This window comes from Nansenia antarctica (genome assembly GCF_963989245.1).
Source record: "Nansenia antarctica genome assembly, chromosome: 2".
Lineage (NCBI taxonomy): Eukaryota > Metazoa > Chordata > Actinopteri > Argentiniformes > Microstomatidae > Nansenia > Nansenia antarctica.
This window is the reverse complement of record NC_137675.1, coordinates 49,488,230-49,505,553: the sequence shown is the minus strand read 5'-3', so window position 1 is coordinate 49,505,553 and position 17,324 is coordinate 49,488,230. Positions and strand designations below refer to the sequence as shown.

General features: G+C 48.8%; 2 protein-coding genes across 3 annotated transcripts in view; one reads left to right on the top strand and one right to left on the bottom strand.

Annotated features, from left to right (window-relative positions):
- LOC308150219 (myosin-16-like) overlaps positions 1-135 on the bottom strand; it is a gene marked incomplete at both ends in the record, with an annotated part of 24,484 nt that extends 24,349 nt beyond the window's left edge. The window contains one exon of the mRNA XM_080523073.1: positions 1-135. This exon is cut by the window's left edge and continues 69 nt beyond it. Within this exon, the coding sequence (XP_080379199.1) occupies positions 1-135 (135 nt within the window).
- A 5,595-nt stretch (positions 136-5,730) lies between these two features.
- smurf1 (SMAD specific E3 ubiquitin protein ligase 1) overlaps positions 5,731-17,324 on the top strand; it is a 28,889-nt gene continuing 17,295 nt past the window's right edge. For both annotated transcript variants that reach the window (XM_080524052.1, XM_080524051.1), the window contains exons 1-4: positions 5,731-5,961; positions 13,039-13,077; positions 13,860-13,968; positions 16,821-16,954. In XM_080524052.1, coding sequence (XP_080380178.1) covers positions 5,907-5,961; positions 13,039-13,077; positions 13,860-13,968; positions 16,821-16,954 — 337 coding nt within the window. In that variant the 5' untranslated portion in view covers positions 5,731-5,906. The remainder of the gene's footprint in view (positions 5,962-13,038; positions 13,078-13,859; positions 13,969-16,820; positions 16,955-17,324) is intronic.

Here is a 17,324-nt window from a genome sequence, read left to right as displayed (position 1 = left end):
TTCCTTCTCGTCTTTGACCCAGCAGGAGCGTTTGATGTCGTAGGGCTTGGCCATGGCCTCCAGCTTCTCCTTCTCCGTGGGGGCCAGGAAGGGCATGGGGTCCACATCGTCCCCGCACTCGCCTTTGTACGGCATGACTGCTGCTGCTGCTGCTGCTACCAACACACACACTCACTCACTCACCGACCCAATACACACGCTCTGGCTGCTGTAGAGAGGCTGGAGGAGAGAGGAGACACACACACACACACACACACACACAACAAGTTGATTGACTCACTCACTGTCAAAGATTTCCGGAGCACTCACCACCTAGAGCACCAAGTGTTGTATTGATGTGGGATTTACCTAGTATCTAATACTTTGATTGGCTACAAAATGAAGCATCATCAGTTCAGCATTTTTGGTGAATAAAGTCATCCATGGTACTTAATGCTGGATGCTGGGAAGAAATCTCATCAAATCATTTAGATTACACAAAGAGATACAATAGGCTCAGGAATGTGTGTGTGTGTGTGTGTGTGTGTGTGTGTGTGTGTGTGTGTGTGTGCGTGCGTGCGTGCGTGCGTGCGTGTGTGTGTGTGTGTGTGTGTGTGTGTGCCCTGCTAAGCAAAAACTCAAACAAACAGGTCTATAAGACAGAAAGAGAGATTCCTACTTTGTGTGTGTGTGTGTGTGTGTGTGTGTGTGTGTGTGTGTGTGTGTGTGTGTGTGTGTGTGTGTGTGTGTGTCCTGTACTCACCGGAGCAGGAGGCAGAGGTAGACTGGGTATGGGTGTGTGTGCTCTGGGCAGCCTTATATACTGGCATCTCTCCTTCCTGATTTGGGCATAACTCTTAAAACAGTCATTACCCAGAGGCCCCGTTAGACTGCTCACCCCGCACGGCCTGGAGCGCTGTCCGGAGCGCTGACAGACGTGAGGCTGGGAATTCTACATTCCCACAGTAACCTTTTAGGGCTTCCGAGCTGGAAAGCCATCTCTCCGTCCCTCCGTCCCTCCATCCCTCCATCCCTCTGCTTTCGTCACTTAATCACTCTTCTTTAACCATCCGTCTGCTTCCATATCTCCATCCCTCCCTCCCCCCCTCCGCACCCATCCCTCTCTGTGGGGTTAGGATGAGTAAGCCACCCAAAGTAAAACCATTAGCGCATTCAGACTCCCTCGTGGGAGAGCTCTCACCTGTCTCTCTGCTGTTTAACCCCTCACTGGCCTGGTAGACCAATAATGATATAATGGCCCAACCCCAATTCACCCCTTGCCCCTACCACTTAGCCCTGCCCCTTTGTTTTGCACGGTCACATGTAGGGTTTCCTGATTGTTGTTGGGGTGGAGGGGTAGGGCGAAGCGGTAGGGTGAAGTGGTCGTCCAAACAACGTTTTTTCAGAGGCACACTCCAAACGGAGTGTTATGCGAAGTCCCCACAGAATGCCTTGCGAATCGTCGGCAAGATAGTGGTGAGCACACAAACAACAAAAGAAAAGCACAAATGTAATTATTTTCTTTGTTAATAAAGATTTCAAAATGATGATAACCATTGTATTATCTTAGTTTAATGTCATTTCAATGTATTATAGACCTTTTCTTTATAACAACCATAACAAAAGAATCTCTAGCTAGCTAGCTAACGTTACAACATTGTTTTAAGGCTGATTTGTGCATGACAGTCCCGCATTTTTACATATTTCCATGTTGCATTTCCCCCGTTGGTACTATGACGTCCGAAATTTAACTAAAGTCCAGCAGCAAAATTGTTGCACTTTGTTACTGCTCCTCTAATGTCAGTGCAGACTGGCAGGGTAGGAGCACGGGTTGCTAGCCTACAGAGCACCGCTATTCTGTTATGAACTGGCCTGGTAATGAAGCAATGTTCTTTTTTATTTGATGACTCGTTTGATGGATTGATAGCGTGAAACTCATAAGTTGTGAATGAATCGTGAGCATCCATGCTTTTCTAGGACACTACTGATGACGTATCAGGGTCTTGAACAAGTTGTCCCATTTCATAGGGGAAGATTTCAACCACTACCCCTTGTTAACTCTGTTCTGAAAAGCGAGTGGCACTGAAAACGAGGGGGTTGGGGTATAAAAATAAGAAATGGGATTGAGCCAATAACTCAATCATAACAGGCTGGAATGTTTCACATTCAGGGAAGAGGAGCAGTCTTAATGACAATCTAACTTATGGAGCTCAACCCATGGTTAGACCCACCACCGGTCACACCCATGGTCCAACCGGCCCAGTGGGACAGGAGGATAGACTGGGGCTGGGTTCTGGGGCTGGGGCTGGGGCCTGAGTTTGCTGGTCCCTCTGGGCTGGGGCAGCTGTTCCACCTCGTCCCCAAAGGGGGACGCTAATCGGGGCAGACAGACACTGCTGATGACAAACGGCAGACAGCTAATGGGAAGAATCAATCTTCCACTCTGTTTGTTTATCTCTCTTCTCCCTTCTCTTATCTTCCATCTCCTTCCTCATTCTATCTCAGCCTCTCTCTCTCTCTCTCTCCGTCTCTCTTCCTCTCCTTTATCTACCTACCTAATTTACCTAGTAGCTCTATCTAATTAGAGGAGTTTAAGAGTTCAATCGCTGGACTTGCCTACTAACTTAAGGTGCCTAAAGACACATTTTTAACTGTACTTTACGGTGTGTGTGTGTGTGTGTGTGTGTATAGGTGGACCCAAAGGTATTACTATGTTTATCTTTTTGATGGGAGCTCTAAGTAGCTGTGAACACACTCTGCCTGTCCCAAGGGGGCTACGGCATTTTGAGAAACACACACACCTCTGAGAATCACAAACTTACCACACACACACACCCCAACAGCCGTACTTGGCAGTTTGGCAGGGGAATGCTAAATCTGGAGTGTGTGTGTGTGTGTGTGTGTGTGTGTGTGTGTGTGTGTGTGTGTGTGTGTGTGTGCATATACAGTTAGGTCTGGAAATATTTGGACAGTGACACAATTTACATAATTTTGGCTCTGTATGCCATCACAATGAATTTGAAATGAAACAATCAAGATGCAATTGAAGTGTGCAGACTTTCAGCTTTAATTCAAGGGGCTGAACCAAAATATTTTAAGTTTAGGAATTGCAACCATTTTTATTGTCCCACAAATAGTCCCCTATTTTCAGGGGCTCAAATGTAATTGGACAAATTAACATAATCATAAATAAAATGCAAATTATTCAATGGTCTGTCGAGAAACCTTTGTAGGCAATGACTGCCTGAAGTCTGGAACCCATGGACATCACCATATGCTGGGTTTCCTCCATTGTGATGCTTTGCCAGGCCTTTACTGCAGCTGTCTTCAGTTGTTGTTTGTTCGTAGCTCTTTCTGCCTTTAGTTCCACTTATTTGCCTTAAAAACCGTCCAATCAACTTTGCTAAAGTACTGAGCAGACAGTATATCTCTAAACACTTAAGAATTCATCCGGCTGCTTCTGTCTTCTGTCACATCATCAATAAACACTAGTGACCCAGTGCCATTGGAAGCCATGCTGCCCATGCCATCACACTGCCTCCACTGTGTTTTACAGATGATGTGGTATGCTTCGGATCATGAGCCATTCCAAGCCTTCTCCATACTTTTTTCTTCCCATCAGTCTGGTACAGGTTGATCTTAGTTTCATCTGTCCAAAGAATGCTGTTCTAGAACTGGACTGGCTTTTTTAGATGTTTTTTTGTCTAATCTGGCCTTTCTATTCTTGGGGCTTATGAATGGTTTGCACCTTGTGGTGAACCCTCTGTATTTGCTCTTGTGAAGTCTAAGTCTACTCTTTATGGTAGACTTGGATAATAATATGCATACCTCCTGGAGACTGTTCTTCACTTGGCTGGATGTTGTGAAGGGTTTTTCTTCCACCACATCCATCCACCACTGTTGTCTTCCGTGGATGTCCAGGCCTTTTTGTGATGCTGAGCTCACCAGTAAGTTCTTTTTTTCTCAGAATGTACCAAACTGTTAATTTGGCCACTCCTAATGTTCCTGCTATCTCTATCTGTTTTTTTGTTCGTTTTTGAAGCCTAAGGATGGCCTATTTCACTTGCATTGAGAACTCCTTCTCCTTCTGACCACATGTTGTGCGTTCACAGCAACAGCTTCCAAATGCAATGGAATCAACTCAGACCTTTTACCTGCTTAATTGATAAATAAATAGCAAAGGAATAGACCATACCTGTCCATGAAACAGCTTTTGAGTCAATTGTCCAATTACTTTCCTTCCTCCTTCACATTTTGGATGTGAATACCCTCAAATTAAAGCTGAAAGTCTGCACTTTAAGCACATTCATTATAACTGAAACTTGGATATGTTTTGGTGTGTGTGTGTGTGTGTGTGTGTGTGTGTGTGTGTGTGCGTGTGTGTGTGTGTGTGTGTGTGTTGGGGGGCAGGCATTGGGGGATCAGTTCCGAGGGGACAACTGACATTGGTGTTTCCACTGCCACCTGTGGGCCGTTGACATAGCTAAGCAAACACTCAAACACACAGGTCTATAAGACGGAAAGAGAGATTCCTACTTTCTCTCTATCCCCCTATGTGCCTGTGTACTGTGTGTGTGTGTGTGTGTGTGTGTGTGTGTGTGCGTGTGTCGCGGGCGGGTGTGTGTGTGTGTGTGTGTGTGTGTGTTTGTGTGCCCAGGTGCGTGTGTGTGTGTGCGTGCGGAGAGTTAGCACTGTGGTAACCAACCAGCGACCTGTTTTACTGCTTATGTGGATTACTTTGTCCTGTAAACAGCATGATGAGAGACTCCTTTGTTTCATACAGCTAATTCTGCTAACTCGCCTGCAGCTAAGGATCCCCAGCCAAATCCATTCATTAACCCTCTCCTTTAACCCTTTCCACCCAACCTTTCACTCTCCCTCCTACCACCCTCACAACCCCAAATGACCCCCCCACTTCTCACTCCCCATCCACTAACCCCCCCCCTCACTCCCCGAACCCTGCCCCAAGAAAGTGTGTGTGTGTGTGTGTGTGTGTGTTACTATGTGTTAACCATTAGATAGATAGACTTTATTTGTCATTGTTACAGTACAGGTACCAAACAACGAAATTTAGGAGGGGAGGCTCCCCTGGTGTTTAAGAAAGGAAAAAGAAACACATTTTGGAAAAAGCATAGATGCATAAAATCACAAGAAGATAAGGAGCTGGTTTACATCAATAGAGGCTATGTACACAATCCACTGTACTATACTGCACAGATAGTCAACTAGGGTTGTCATATTGCACAAGAAAGTATTTTTTCACATTTTTTTAAAAGTGTCACAGTTTGCAGGCTTGAAAATGTACATGTTTGTGCCTCAGCACTAGCTGCCATTACAATCCGTCCGGACTTGTCCTGGGCCCAGAACTTAGGCCTTTTCTGTGTTCAGGGCCTTGACGGCCCTGTGGTAGAAGCTGTCGAGTCCCACTATTACATTGTAATAGTGTTAGTAACTACATCTACACCCTAACCCGCCTGACAGTAATAGTTAGTAATAGTTTCCTATCCACCAGGCAGTGCAATACACCGGAAGGGGAAAGAGGGGGGCTCTGACCGTTTTAAACACACATGTCTTTCTCTCTTTGCCCTGACCCTGCCCCCCATTTTCTGAACCTCAAACGCCTGCTTTTCTCGCGAACACGAACGTTTTCCCGGAAGCGCGCACGTCTTCACGTAATCGACGTAAGAGCCTGACGTCAGTACGTGTTTGAGGGAGAGAGAGACCGAAAATGTTGGTCTGTGTTGTTAGATGTCGAAGGTACGGGGTAGGACTTTGCGAGGAAATAATACAATCTTGCCCCTGAGGAACACGAACGCCAAGAACAGATTCTAACACCCTAGTTTACTATCCTCCGGCTGCGTATTCGATTGTGTCTATCGGGCGACCCAAAGTGGGAGAGTTTGCGAGGATCGTTTCCCCCCGGAGTGATGTCGAATCCTGGGACTCGAAGGAACGGGTCCAGCATCAAAATCCGGCTGACAGGTAAACCCGGTCTGAACGCGCTTACGGTGCACGATGTTGTCTCGGGATTAAAACGTCTAACTGCAATCCAGTGCTGTGACCGGGGCTTAGTTTAGCTGTATTAGCAACTCATGTCCCTCGCCTGGGAACGATCCAGTGCCACTGTTTGCCCAAAAACATCCGGGTTTTTCGATCGCAAACAGAGCTAAGCTAGGCGGCTAGCTGGTCTGGTCGGGGGGAAGGTAGACAGCTAATGTTAGCCAGCAACTAGCAACAAGATTGTCACTTTTGTGCATTCGGCGATCTAGCTGATAAATGTGTAGGAAAATTACTTCGATTCGCCCTTGCCGGGCTAATCTTGTCCGTTGTAGGCGAATGTTTAGTCGCCGGCGTGACTAGCTTTGCGCTCTTGGAGAACAAGCTAGCAGACGTCAGCTGTAGCTGTGGCTACATGGCTTAGTGATGTGAACATCACCCAGATAAAACAGGAGCTACCTAGGTGTAGAAACCAAGCCGAGGTAGTCGATTGACCTGAATCGGATGTTAAATGCTGCTGTGATCTTAGCAACTGTTGAGCCGCAGCTAACCGACGACAAATCGATCATCCGGATCAGTCGATACTTTTGGACACGGTTCGTCTCTAGATCATCTTCTGGCTTTGGCCTCAGGGGAATGGGGGGGGTGGACACTCACATTCTCTTTCTCACACACACACACACACACACACACACACACACACACACACACAGCTGGAACAATGGTTGATACTGTAGATGCCATTGTAGCCATGCCGGCCAAGCTAGAGGCCACTATTCAGATGTTAATGCACGCTGGGGCAGACGCCTTGACCACTGCTCCTCTGGTCCACCCATTAGTACGGCTATTGTGTGTGTGTGTGTGTGTGTGTGTGTGTGTGTGTGTGTGTGTGTGTGTGTGTCTTTGTGGTTGTCGACGTGTGAGTTGATGGTTCAGGTTCATCGTTCTGAATGGTGTGTGTGTGTGTGTGTGTGTGTGTGTGTGTGTGTGTGTGAGAGAGAGGGCGATGGGCAACATCCATTGTGGGCTGGTGGTGGTGTGTCGTCTGAATGTTGCAGGTAGACACAACCACGTCGAGCTGACAGACACATGATCCATGTTTCCTGTACGACAAAAGGGAAACACGTCTGTTCACGGGTATCCCAAACTGGACGTTCTGCGGTGTGTGTTAGCGTGTGAGTGTATCTGTGTGTGTGCACATTTCTTTGTGGACACAGACCGGGGGGTTATTGCCCCCCAACGGTGCCCGCCCCCTCAGGTATGACAGGAATTCTAATTGGCTGAGGAATGTTGTGATGAGCCAATGGGAGCAGCGGCAGGGCTGCCTGGCTTGGGCCAGCGGTCTGTTTAGTCTGTGTGTGAGTTTGTTTGGCTTGAGAGAGAGAGAGAGTGTGTGTGTGTGTGTGTGTGTGTGTGTGTGAGTGAGTGAGACACAGACAGACAGACAGACAGACAGAGATAAAGTGAGTATCTTCAACAGAGTTAGAGGCCTTCAACTTGGGTTAGAGGTCTCTGTGTGTGTGTGTGTCCAGGCAGGTGTTCCTGGGCCCAGCAGCCTGGTTTTGGAGGGTTCACTGGCTCTATTACTGTTAGTTCCAGGCTGTGGTGGCACGTGCCAGGGCTGGCAGTGCCAGGGTCCCTCGGTGGGCACCGGTAACCTGGCCGCTGCATAGAGGGGACAGGACAGGACGGGCTACGGGATGCTCAGGAGAGAGAGAGAGAGAGAGAGAGAGGGGGGGGGGTGGGCATGGTGGGAGCCCTGCTTACTCAGGACACGCCTAATCCTCTCACTGAGCCCTGGGGCACGTGCAGACACACACACACACACACACACACACAGAGGATAGATGCTGAGGTGAGAGAGAGAAGTCGAGGGGAGATGCTGAGGGAGAGAGAGTGACACTATTGATCAGACTGAGCCTGTCAACTAGACTGATGTCTGTGTCTGTGTCTGTGTCTGTGTCTGTGTGTGTGTGTGTGTGTGTGTGTGTGTGTGTGTGATTAGTGTTATGCCTGTTTATCTGATTCAGACTCGGCACTCGGACATTGAACATCCTACTCTGCCCAGACACTGTGTGTGTGTGTGTGTGTGTGTGTGTGTGTGAGAGAGTGAGTGAGTGAGTGACTGATATGTTTATTTAGGTGCCCAGTCTGCCCACGCGTGCTTTGTCACAGATCATAAAGGACTGGAAAGGGCATAACACCATGGTCATAACTGGGCATATTCAGGGCATGGGCCATATTCCTCCAATAGGCTTAACAGCCAGGGTGAAGGAAGGAGGCTAGGGATGGGTGAGGGGGGGTGGGAGGGAGTCCGCTCCATCCTCTCTATTCCCGCTGGCCAACCGTGACCCTCCCAGAGTGAAGAGCTTCCTCGAGCACACAGAAAGAATGGATGTCTCACCGGAATCTCATGAGATGGAAAGACAGAGACAGAGAGGGATATCCCAGCCTTGCCCCAGGCATGAGAGAGAGAGAGAGAGAGAGAGAGAGAAAGAAAGGCTTCCCTCGCTATGACTCATCTGGGAAAGGAAGCACGATCAGAACGCACTGGTCTCTTTCTCTCTTTATTTCTCTCTTTCTCTGTCTCCTTCTCTCTCTCTCTTTCTCTTTCTCTCTCTCTCATTCTGGCTCTGCCTTTTTCTGTTCTTGCTCTCCGGCACACTCACTCTTTCCCTCTCTCTCTCTCTCTCTCTCTCTCTCTGCTTTACTCCGCCCTTTACCTCTGAGTCTTTCCCCATCCCTCTCTCTCTCTCTGTCTCTCTCTCGGTCTGTGAGGATAGGCTATGGTATGTGTTAGTCAGGGGAAGGAGGAGAGGAGGAGGGGGTGGGGGGAGTGTGGTGGGGGGGGAGGATGTGGGAACAAGGAAGGATATCCTGTGGACCATTCTTGGTTTATTAATCACAGGAAAGCGAGGCGACGAGAGTAGACACACACACCGCCTCGTCCCCCTCCTCCCCAATACCCCCCCCTCCTCTCCTCCTCCTCCTCCTCCACCACCACACCGATACCCTCCCCCCCTTCTCTCCTCCTCCTCCTCTCCTCCTCCTCCACCCCAATACCCCCCCTCTCCTCCTCCTCCACCCCGATACCCTCCTCTCCTACTCCTCCTCCACCACCACCCCGATACCCTCCTCCCCCCTCTCCTCCTCCTCCTCCACCACCACACCGATACCCGATACCCTCCTCCGCTCACCGGTACGCTCGACTCACTCCCCCCCCCCCCCCCCCCCCCCAGACAGCCAAGCGATCTCAATCTGCTCCCAACGAAACAAGGTGCGGTGATGAGATGTCAGCAGCCTGATAACCAACCACGTTTTGGCTGCAGAAAGAGAAAAAAAATGAGAGAGAAAAAAAAGAAAGGCAGAGTGATTGTAGTGCTGCCCCCCCCCCCGTATGTTACCGTTGGCTGTTGGCACAGTAGCACATTTTTTGACGTGACGTTCTTTTAATGTAGTCGTTTCCACGGAAGTCGTTTGGTCTCCCTCGGAGGGGGAGGGGAGGCGCTTGCCAGGAAGTGCTCTCGTCTAGGATAAGTCAGACGAGGACATGTCACTTACGACCCCCCCCCCCCCCGTCACCTCCCAACACATCGTCATGGCGATAATTAATCGTCGCACCTGTGCTGTGTAGTGTACGACCTTCGGTGGACGTGAGAGGGGGGGGGGGGTTGGGTAGCGGCCTCCGGTGCTGCTGGGGTGTGTGAAGGGCGTTGAGCGGTTAGAACGGTCCTGTGCCGAGGCTAGAATGACTGGTGGGTCTCCTCCTCCTCCCCCTCCCCCTCCTCCTCCTCCCCCTCCTCCTCCCCCTCCCCCTCCTCCTCCCCCTCCCCCTCCCCCTCCTCCTCCCCCTCCTCCTCCTCCTCCTCCTCCTCCTCCCACCACAGTCAGCTAGCGGACACCACACAGTCTGGCTCAGGCCTGGACACCCCACACTGGTGTGTGTGTGTGTGTGTGTGTGTGTGAGGTAGAGAGTTAGAGGTGGTGGTATTATTACTAGAGTGTGTGTGTGTGTGAGAGCGTGGGCTAGCTCTGTTGTGTTATTACAGTTTTTCCACAGGGAGGTTTTTCACACTGACCTGACCTGATCTGATACCTCCATACCAGGCTGTCTGGCCTCTGCTCAAACACTCTAATGAGCACACACACACACACACACACACACACACACCAGAACACCCCACACCACCTCCTCCTGACCCAGCGGGAGGGGGGGGGGGGGTCAGCGTCCATTCAACCCCGGGGACAACCCTCCTGTCTGCTCCTCTCCCTCACGCTGCTCCTGACTGTCACCAGCCACACAGTCTAGAAGCATCTCTCTGACGAACAACCAGCGTCTAAGGTTACCACCAGAACAGGATGGGGAAACACAGCAGGGGGAAATAGCCTATAGATTTTTATTTTGTTTATTTTTTTCCCCTGCGTGGGGCAGTCCCACTCATATTTTTCTTTTTTTATTGGACAGATACAGTGAAGACAGACAGGAAAGTAAGGAGAGGAAGGGAGAGAGGGTATGTCAGCAGGGCATGGGCCGGGTTCGAACCCATGCCGACATGGGCACGTGTGTGCACTGTAGACCACCCTGGTCAGTATGAGCTCTGTGGTCTGTATCCTTAGAGACAAGGCGGAGAGGAGAATCCACTCTTTAGCTGTGATACGGGCCTGTGTGTGTGTGTGTGTGTGTGTGTTCCAGTGGTGTGGTGAGTGATTCTGTATAATGTATGAGACTGAGGTCAGCCTCAGGCATCCATATATTTGACTAACCAACCAGCAACCTGCCCACTCAGAAACACTATACATGTATCTGCCTGACTGGTGCATTCACACTGAGGAATCTGTAACACACACACACACACACACACACACCCGGGCAGGCTCTGTGGTGCTGGTTGAGTGTGCAAGAGAGGATGTGATTTGTCTGCAGGGTATAAAATGAGTTTTTTTAGTCGACCAGCCACTGTGTCTGAGAGGTGGATGACCAAATTCACCAGCCACGTATGTTTAAACCGATATTAAGGTGAAAGGCCACAATAGAAAAACACATGAGCAGGACTTCTGACACACAAGCTACCTAACTGTATATAGCTCATAACTGTTTACCTCTAAACTGATGTTTATACTACTACTTGTAGTACATGCATATACTGCATATTGAACACGTCACCTATCACTACATTGTCTTGTTTTATTGATATCATGTTTAGGGCTGGGTTCAAAAAATCGATTTCCCGATTCTGAATCGATCTTCATTAAAATGAGCGATTATCGATTCATAAATCCCGAGATCGACTTTTTTTTTTTTTTTTTTTTTTTTGCTTGCAGCTTCAACCCGCAACGAGATCTCGTGGCCAGATCTCGCGCTACAAGAATTTATCATATCTCACGCAACGTGAGGTCTCAACACTAAAATCTAAAAACATGGCGATGGCAGGGACACTCAAGTCACCACCAGGCTTAAAGTCAGATGTCTGGGTGCATTTTGGATTTTAAAAATGTGACGATAGAGATGAGCTGGACAAAAGCAAAGTCATATGTAAATAAAAAGTACATTCATGTAACTGCTTTGGAGTCAATTCATTGATGTGTTTAACAATGCTACATGTTATAGGGTTCCTTGAACCATTTATAGCATTAGTTCAGAGAATCTCTTTCATATTCAAGCAAAAAATGTATATTGTAACTAGATCGAATCGGAATCGAATCGAATCGAATCGTGAATCGAATCGAATCGGGCTGTGAATCGAGCTGTGAATCGGAATCGAATCGTTTTGGGAAATCAGTGGCGATACCCAGCCCTAATCATGTTCTTGTATCACTAGTTTGCACTTTTGGTTAGATGCTAAACTGCATTTCGTTGTAGAGTACTTGTAGGCCACTTTGAGGCCTTTGCCTAAATATTGCTTACATTTTTTTTATAATTATGATATAACAATAATCAGAGTGGCTGGTGAAACCTCCTTTGTCTCCAAGTCTCCTGTCTGTCCCTGTTCAAAAGATACTGCAGAATATTTCCGTGGTCCAGTGGTCTAGCACCATGGCCTGGGGTGGTCCAGTGGTCTAGCACCATGGCCTGGGGTGGTCCAGTGGTCTAGCACCGTGGCCTGGGGTGGTCCAGTGGTCTAGCACCGTGGCCTGGGGTGGTCCAGTGGTCTAGCACCGTGGCCTGGGGTGGTCCAGTGGTCTAGCACCATGGCCTGGGGTGGTCCAGTGGTCTAGCACCGTGGCCTGGGGTGGTCCAGTGGTCTAGCACCATGGCCTGGGGTGGTCCAGTGGTCTAGCACCGTGGCCTGGGTTGGTCCAGTGGTCTAGCACCGTGGCCTGGGGTGGTCCAGTGGTCTAGCACCATGGCCTGGGGTGGTCCAGTGGTCTAGCACCGTGGCCTGGGGTGGTCCAGTGGTCTAGCACCATGGCCTGGGGTGGTCCAGTGGTCTAGCACCGTGGCCTGGGGTGGTCTAGCACCATGGCCTGGGGTGGTCCAGTGGTCTAGCACCATGGCCTGGGGTGGTCCAGTGGTCTAGCACCATGGCCTGGGGTGGTCCAGTGGTCTAGCACCGTGGCCTGGGGTGGTCTACAGTGCACACACGTGCCCATGTCGGCATGGGTTCGAACCCGGCCCATGCCCTGCTGACATACCCTCTCTCCCTTCCTCTCCTTACTTTCCTGTCTGTCTTCACTGTATCTGTCCAATAAAAAAAGAAAAACTGTGTTTCCCCATCCTGTTCTGGTGGTAACCTTAGACGCTGGTTGTTCGTCAGAGAGATGCTTCTAGACTGTGTGGCTGGTGACAGTCAGGAGCAGCGTGAGGGAGAGGAGCAGACAGGAGGGTTGTCACCGGGGTTGAATGGACGCTGACCCCCCCCCCCCCCCCCGCTGGGTCAGGAGGAGGTGGTGTGGGGTGTTCTGGTGGGTCAGGAGGAGGTGGTGTGGGGTGTTCTGGTGGGTCAGGAGGAGGTGGTGTGGGGTGTTCTGGTGGGTCAGGAGGAGGTGGTGTGGGGTGTTCTGGTGGGTCAGGAGGAGGTGGTGTGGGGTGTTCTGACAGTTTTCTCTCCTCTTCTCTTTCAGTATTATGTGCCAAGAACCTCGCAAAGAAAGACTTCTTCCGTAAGTACCTCTGCACTCGCTTTCTGTCTCTCTCTCTACCTCTACCTCTCTCTCTCTACCTACCTCTCTCTCTCTCTCTACCTCTCTCTCTACCTCTACCTCTCTCTCTACCTCTACCTCTCTCTCTCTACCTCTACCTCTCTCTCTCTCTACCTCTGTCTCTCTCTACCTCTACCTCTCTCTCTCTACCTCTACCTCTCTCTCTCTCTACCTCTAACTCTCTCTCTCTCTACCTCTAACTCTCTCTCTCTCTCTCTACCTCTGTCTCTCTCTACCTCTACCTCTCTCTCTCTCTACCTCTCTCTCTCTACCTCTACCTCTCTCTCTCTACCTCTTTCTCTCTCTCTACCTCTCTCTCTACCTCTACCTCTCTCGCTCTCTCTCTACCTCTCTCTCTCTACCTCTACCTCTCTCTCTCTCTACCTCTACCTTCCTTCTCTACCTCTCTGTCTGTCTCTCTCTCTCACTTTCTCTCACTCTCTCTCTCTCTCTCCCTGTCTCTCTCTCTCTCTGCCTCTACCTCTCTCTCTCTCTACCTCTCTCTCTCTACCTCTACCTCTCTCTCTCTACCTCTACCTCTCCCTCTACTTCTACCTCTACCTCTCTCTCTCTCTCTCTCTACCTCTCTCTCTCTCTCTCTCTCACTCTACCCCTCTCTCTCTCTCTCTCTCTCTCTCTCTCTACCTCTACCTTCCTTCCTTCTCTACCTCTCTGTCTGTCTCTCTCTCTCACTTTCTCTCACTCTCTGTCTCTCTCTCTGTCTCTCTCTCTCTCTCTCTCAGGGCTGCCGGACCCGTTCGCCAAGGTGGTGGTGGACGGTTCTGGTCAGTGTCACTCCACAGACACAGTCAAGAGCACGCTCGACCCCAAATGGAACCAGCACTACGACCTGTGAGTGACCGCAACGCAACCACACACACTATAGACCTCTGAACCACACACACTATAGACCTCTGAACCACACACACTATAGACCTCTGAACGGCTGACCTCTGTATGTGTATGCATATGTGTAACTATGATAGTTGTGTGTGAATGTGGGTGTGAGAGAGGGTGTGTGTGTGTGTGTGAGTGAGAGGGTGTGTGTATGGGTGAGGGTGTGTGTATGGGTGAGGGTGTGTGTGTGAGTAAGGGTGTGTATAGGTGTATAATAGGGCTGCACGATTAATCGATTTTAAATCGAAATCGCGATTTGAAATGATGCGATTAGCTAATCGCAAAGCCTGCGATTTGCCTGCGATTTATTTTTTATTATTTATTTTTTATTTATTTTTTTGCTATTTAGCAGACGCTTTTAATCCAAAGCGATTTACAATTACGAATTACAGGGACATTCCCCCTGGAGTAACTGAGGGCTAAGTGCCTTACTCAAGGGCACACTAGTAGTGGTGTGGTTTCAGGCGGGATTTGAACTCACACAACCTTCCGATCACAAGTCCAACTCACTAGACCACCACTACCCGTATGGGATACGTCATACAGCGCGTCGGTTTCAACGTCAATGAACGTCAACGTCAATGAACGTCAACAATGAACGTCAACAATGAACGTGAACGTCAATGAACGTCAACGTCAATGAACGCACACCAACAACATCGCATCGTATTTTTTGAAAGTACCTGCCCTTTTCCAAACAGCTTCCAATTAAGCTTTCCTAGATGGTTGTGTGAAACAAACCACCTGAGTCAGTTAGTAATGCTCCATCACATGTTTTAATCTGAAGCTTGATTTTAAAGCAACCCAACTTTAAAGCAACCCAATGTAAGTTTAGTTCTTTCACTCGTAACTCGGGCTGTGGGGGTGCTAGAGGAGGGAGCCTCTAAGTCCCCTGAAGACGTACAAACAAACTGCACGTTGATACGACCTTCCTAGCTGGAGATATGGCCACACTTTACAAAAACTTCCTTTCCTTTTTTTTTTTTTTTTTTTTTTTGCTATTTAAAAAAAAATAATACGCAAATTAATCGCAATCGCGATATCTGTCCAAATAATCGCAATTCGATTTTTTTCCCCAAATCGTGCAGCCCTAGTGTATAACCAGGTTGTGTGTGTGTGTGTGTGTGTGTCTGTCTAGGTGTGTGAGAGAGAGTGTGTGTAGGAGTATAACCAAGTGTGTGTGTGTGTGTGTGGGTGTGTGTGTGGGTGTGTGTGTGTGTGTGGCAGTATAACCAGGTGTGTAGGTGTAGGTGTATAACCAGGTCAGGGTTTCCGTTAACCGGTAATAACCGGTCTTTGTCCGATAAAATCTGTTGAAGTCCGACATTTTTAAATCTCTTCGGTCAGAATGTCCGGTGAAAATAATTCCCTTTAAGCACAATTTGAATACAATTTGCTAAATTTAATTTGTCACATATTCTGATTCCTTCTACATTAAAAAAGACGAATATATGGGCTATATGTTTTCTTTTATTATTAATGTGTAGACTAACCTACGCGATGAACAAACAGCGGCAGGGTTGCCAGATGGGATTGACAATGTACAGCCTAACTAGTCCGCTAAATAACCGCTAAACCCAGTAGCCCATTCGACGGTAACCCCCCCCCATCTGGCAACCCTGTCTCTCAACGGCGTGAGTAGTTTAGTCAGTTAATTTAGTTTGATCTAGTCTAAATAAAACCACTGCAGTGACCGGAGTCAAGGTTATTGTTCTGCGTGTTTTGGATGTGCTAGAGCACAGTGAATGACCACCGAGGGCCGTGAGATGCGGCTAGTAAAGGACGCTAGCGGCCATCTCAACCCCGTTCATTGATTGAGCCTGCCGTGCCCGTTCCAGCCCTGAGTCGGGAGGAGTACTACGGGAGGAGTACTACGGGAGTAGTGCGCTACTATCGACAACCTGGGCTACTGGTACCATTAGATTAGGATTGATTAGATTAGGTTGACAATACCACACTACATTTGAGTTTAGGGATATCAATGTTATATATTTGTGTATGTTTTATCTTTATGTATTAAATGTCATAATTGTTCCACATTTGAGACCTGTCTTCCCCCCACTCAGTTATTCAGTCGGTGTCCATCATTTTAGTTCAATTTAGTCTATCTATAGTGTTAGAGTTTAATTTGTGCCACTAAGTTGAAATGTGGGGTGTGTATCCCCCCGATACATCCTCCTCATTCTCATACTCCCGAGTCCGAGTAAGTATGATTTGACAGGCAGCTAGACTTAATGCCTTCCCAATCAGCGAGACGTGGTTATAGAAATGACGTTGTTTTATTGATAAAAAGGGTAAAACTGGAAAGACAATATAGAAAACTTACATTACTGTCGTGAAACTATTTAACACACTTCAGTTAACGTAATGTGGAGTCCGTTCATTGATCGATGCAGTCTGTTCCGTTCTCAGTGTGGCGCGCGTTCAGCGCTGGACATAATAGCATAGCGCGCATGCGAATCATGAAAGCCTATATATTATTATATGTATTATATAGCTCGTATCTAATCGTATCGGATGAGAAAAAGACATTAAACGGCATATATAGGCTACACAACAGTAATCACCGCGACAAACAGCTATATTATATTTTAATATGATGACCGGAATATCTCACGTTTGTCCGGTAAATTGAAATCTTCCCGGACACGATGACCGGCGCCAATTTTTTCTAACGGAAACCCTGAACCAGGTGTGTGTGTGTAGTATAACCAGGTGTGTGTGTGTAGTATAACCAGGTGTGTGTGTGTGTAGTATAACCAGGTGTGTGTGTGTGTGTAGTATAACCAGGTGTGTGTGTGTCTCAGGTACATAGGGAAGACAGACTCCATCACCATCAGCGTCTGGAACCACAAGAAGATCCACAAGCGTCAGGGGGCGGGGTTCCTGGGCTGCATACGCCTGCTCTCCAACGCCATCAGCAGGCTAAAGGACACGGGCTGTACGTCACTCACACACTCACACACACACACACACACACACACACACACACACACACTCACACACACACATACCTACCTCCAACACTATCAGACTACTCGGTCAAGTAAATGCACACACCTTCCTTCTTTCTGTCTGTACAATCCTAACACACTCTGTCTCCCTCCCTCCGCCCCCCCCTCTCTCCCTCCCTCTATCCCCCCCCCCTCCCTATCTCTCTCCATCCCCCCCTCTCTCTCTCCCTCCCCCCCTTCCTCCCCACCCCCCTCCCCCCTCCCTGTCTCTCTCCCTCCCCCCCTTCCTCCCCACCCCCCTCCCCCCTCCCTGTCTCTCTCCCTCCCCCCCTTCCTCCCCTCCCCCCTCCCTGTCTC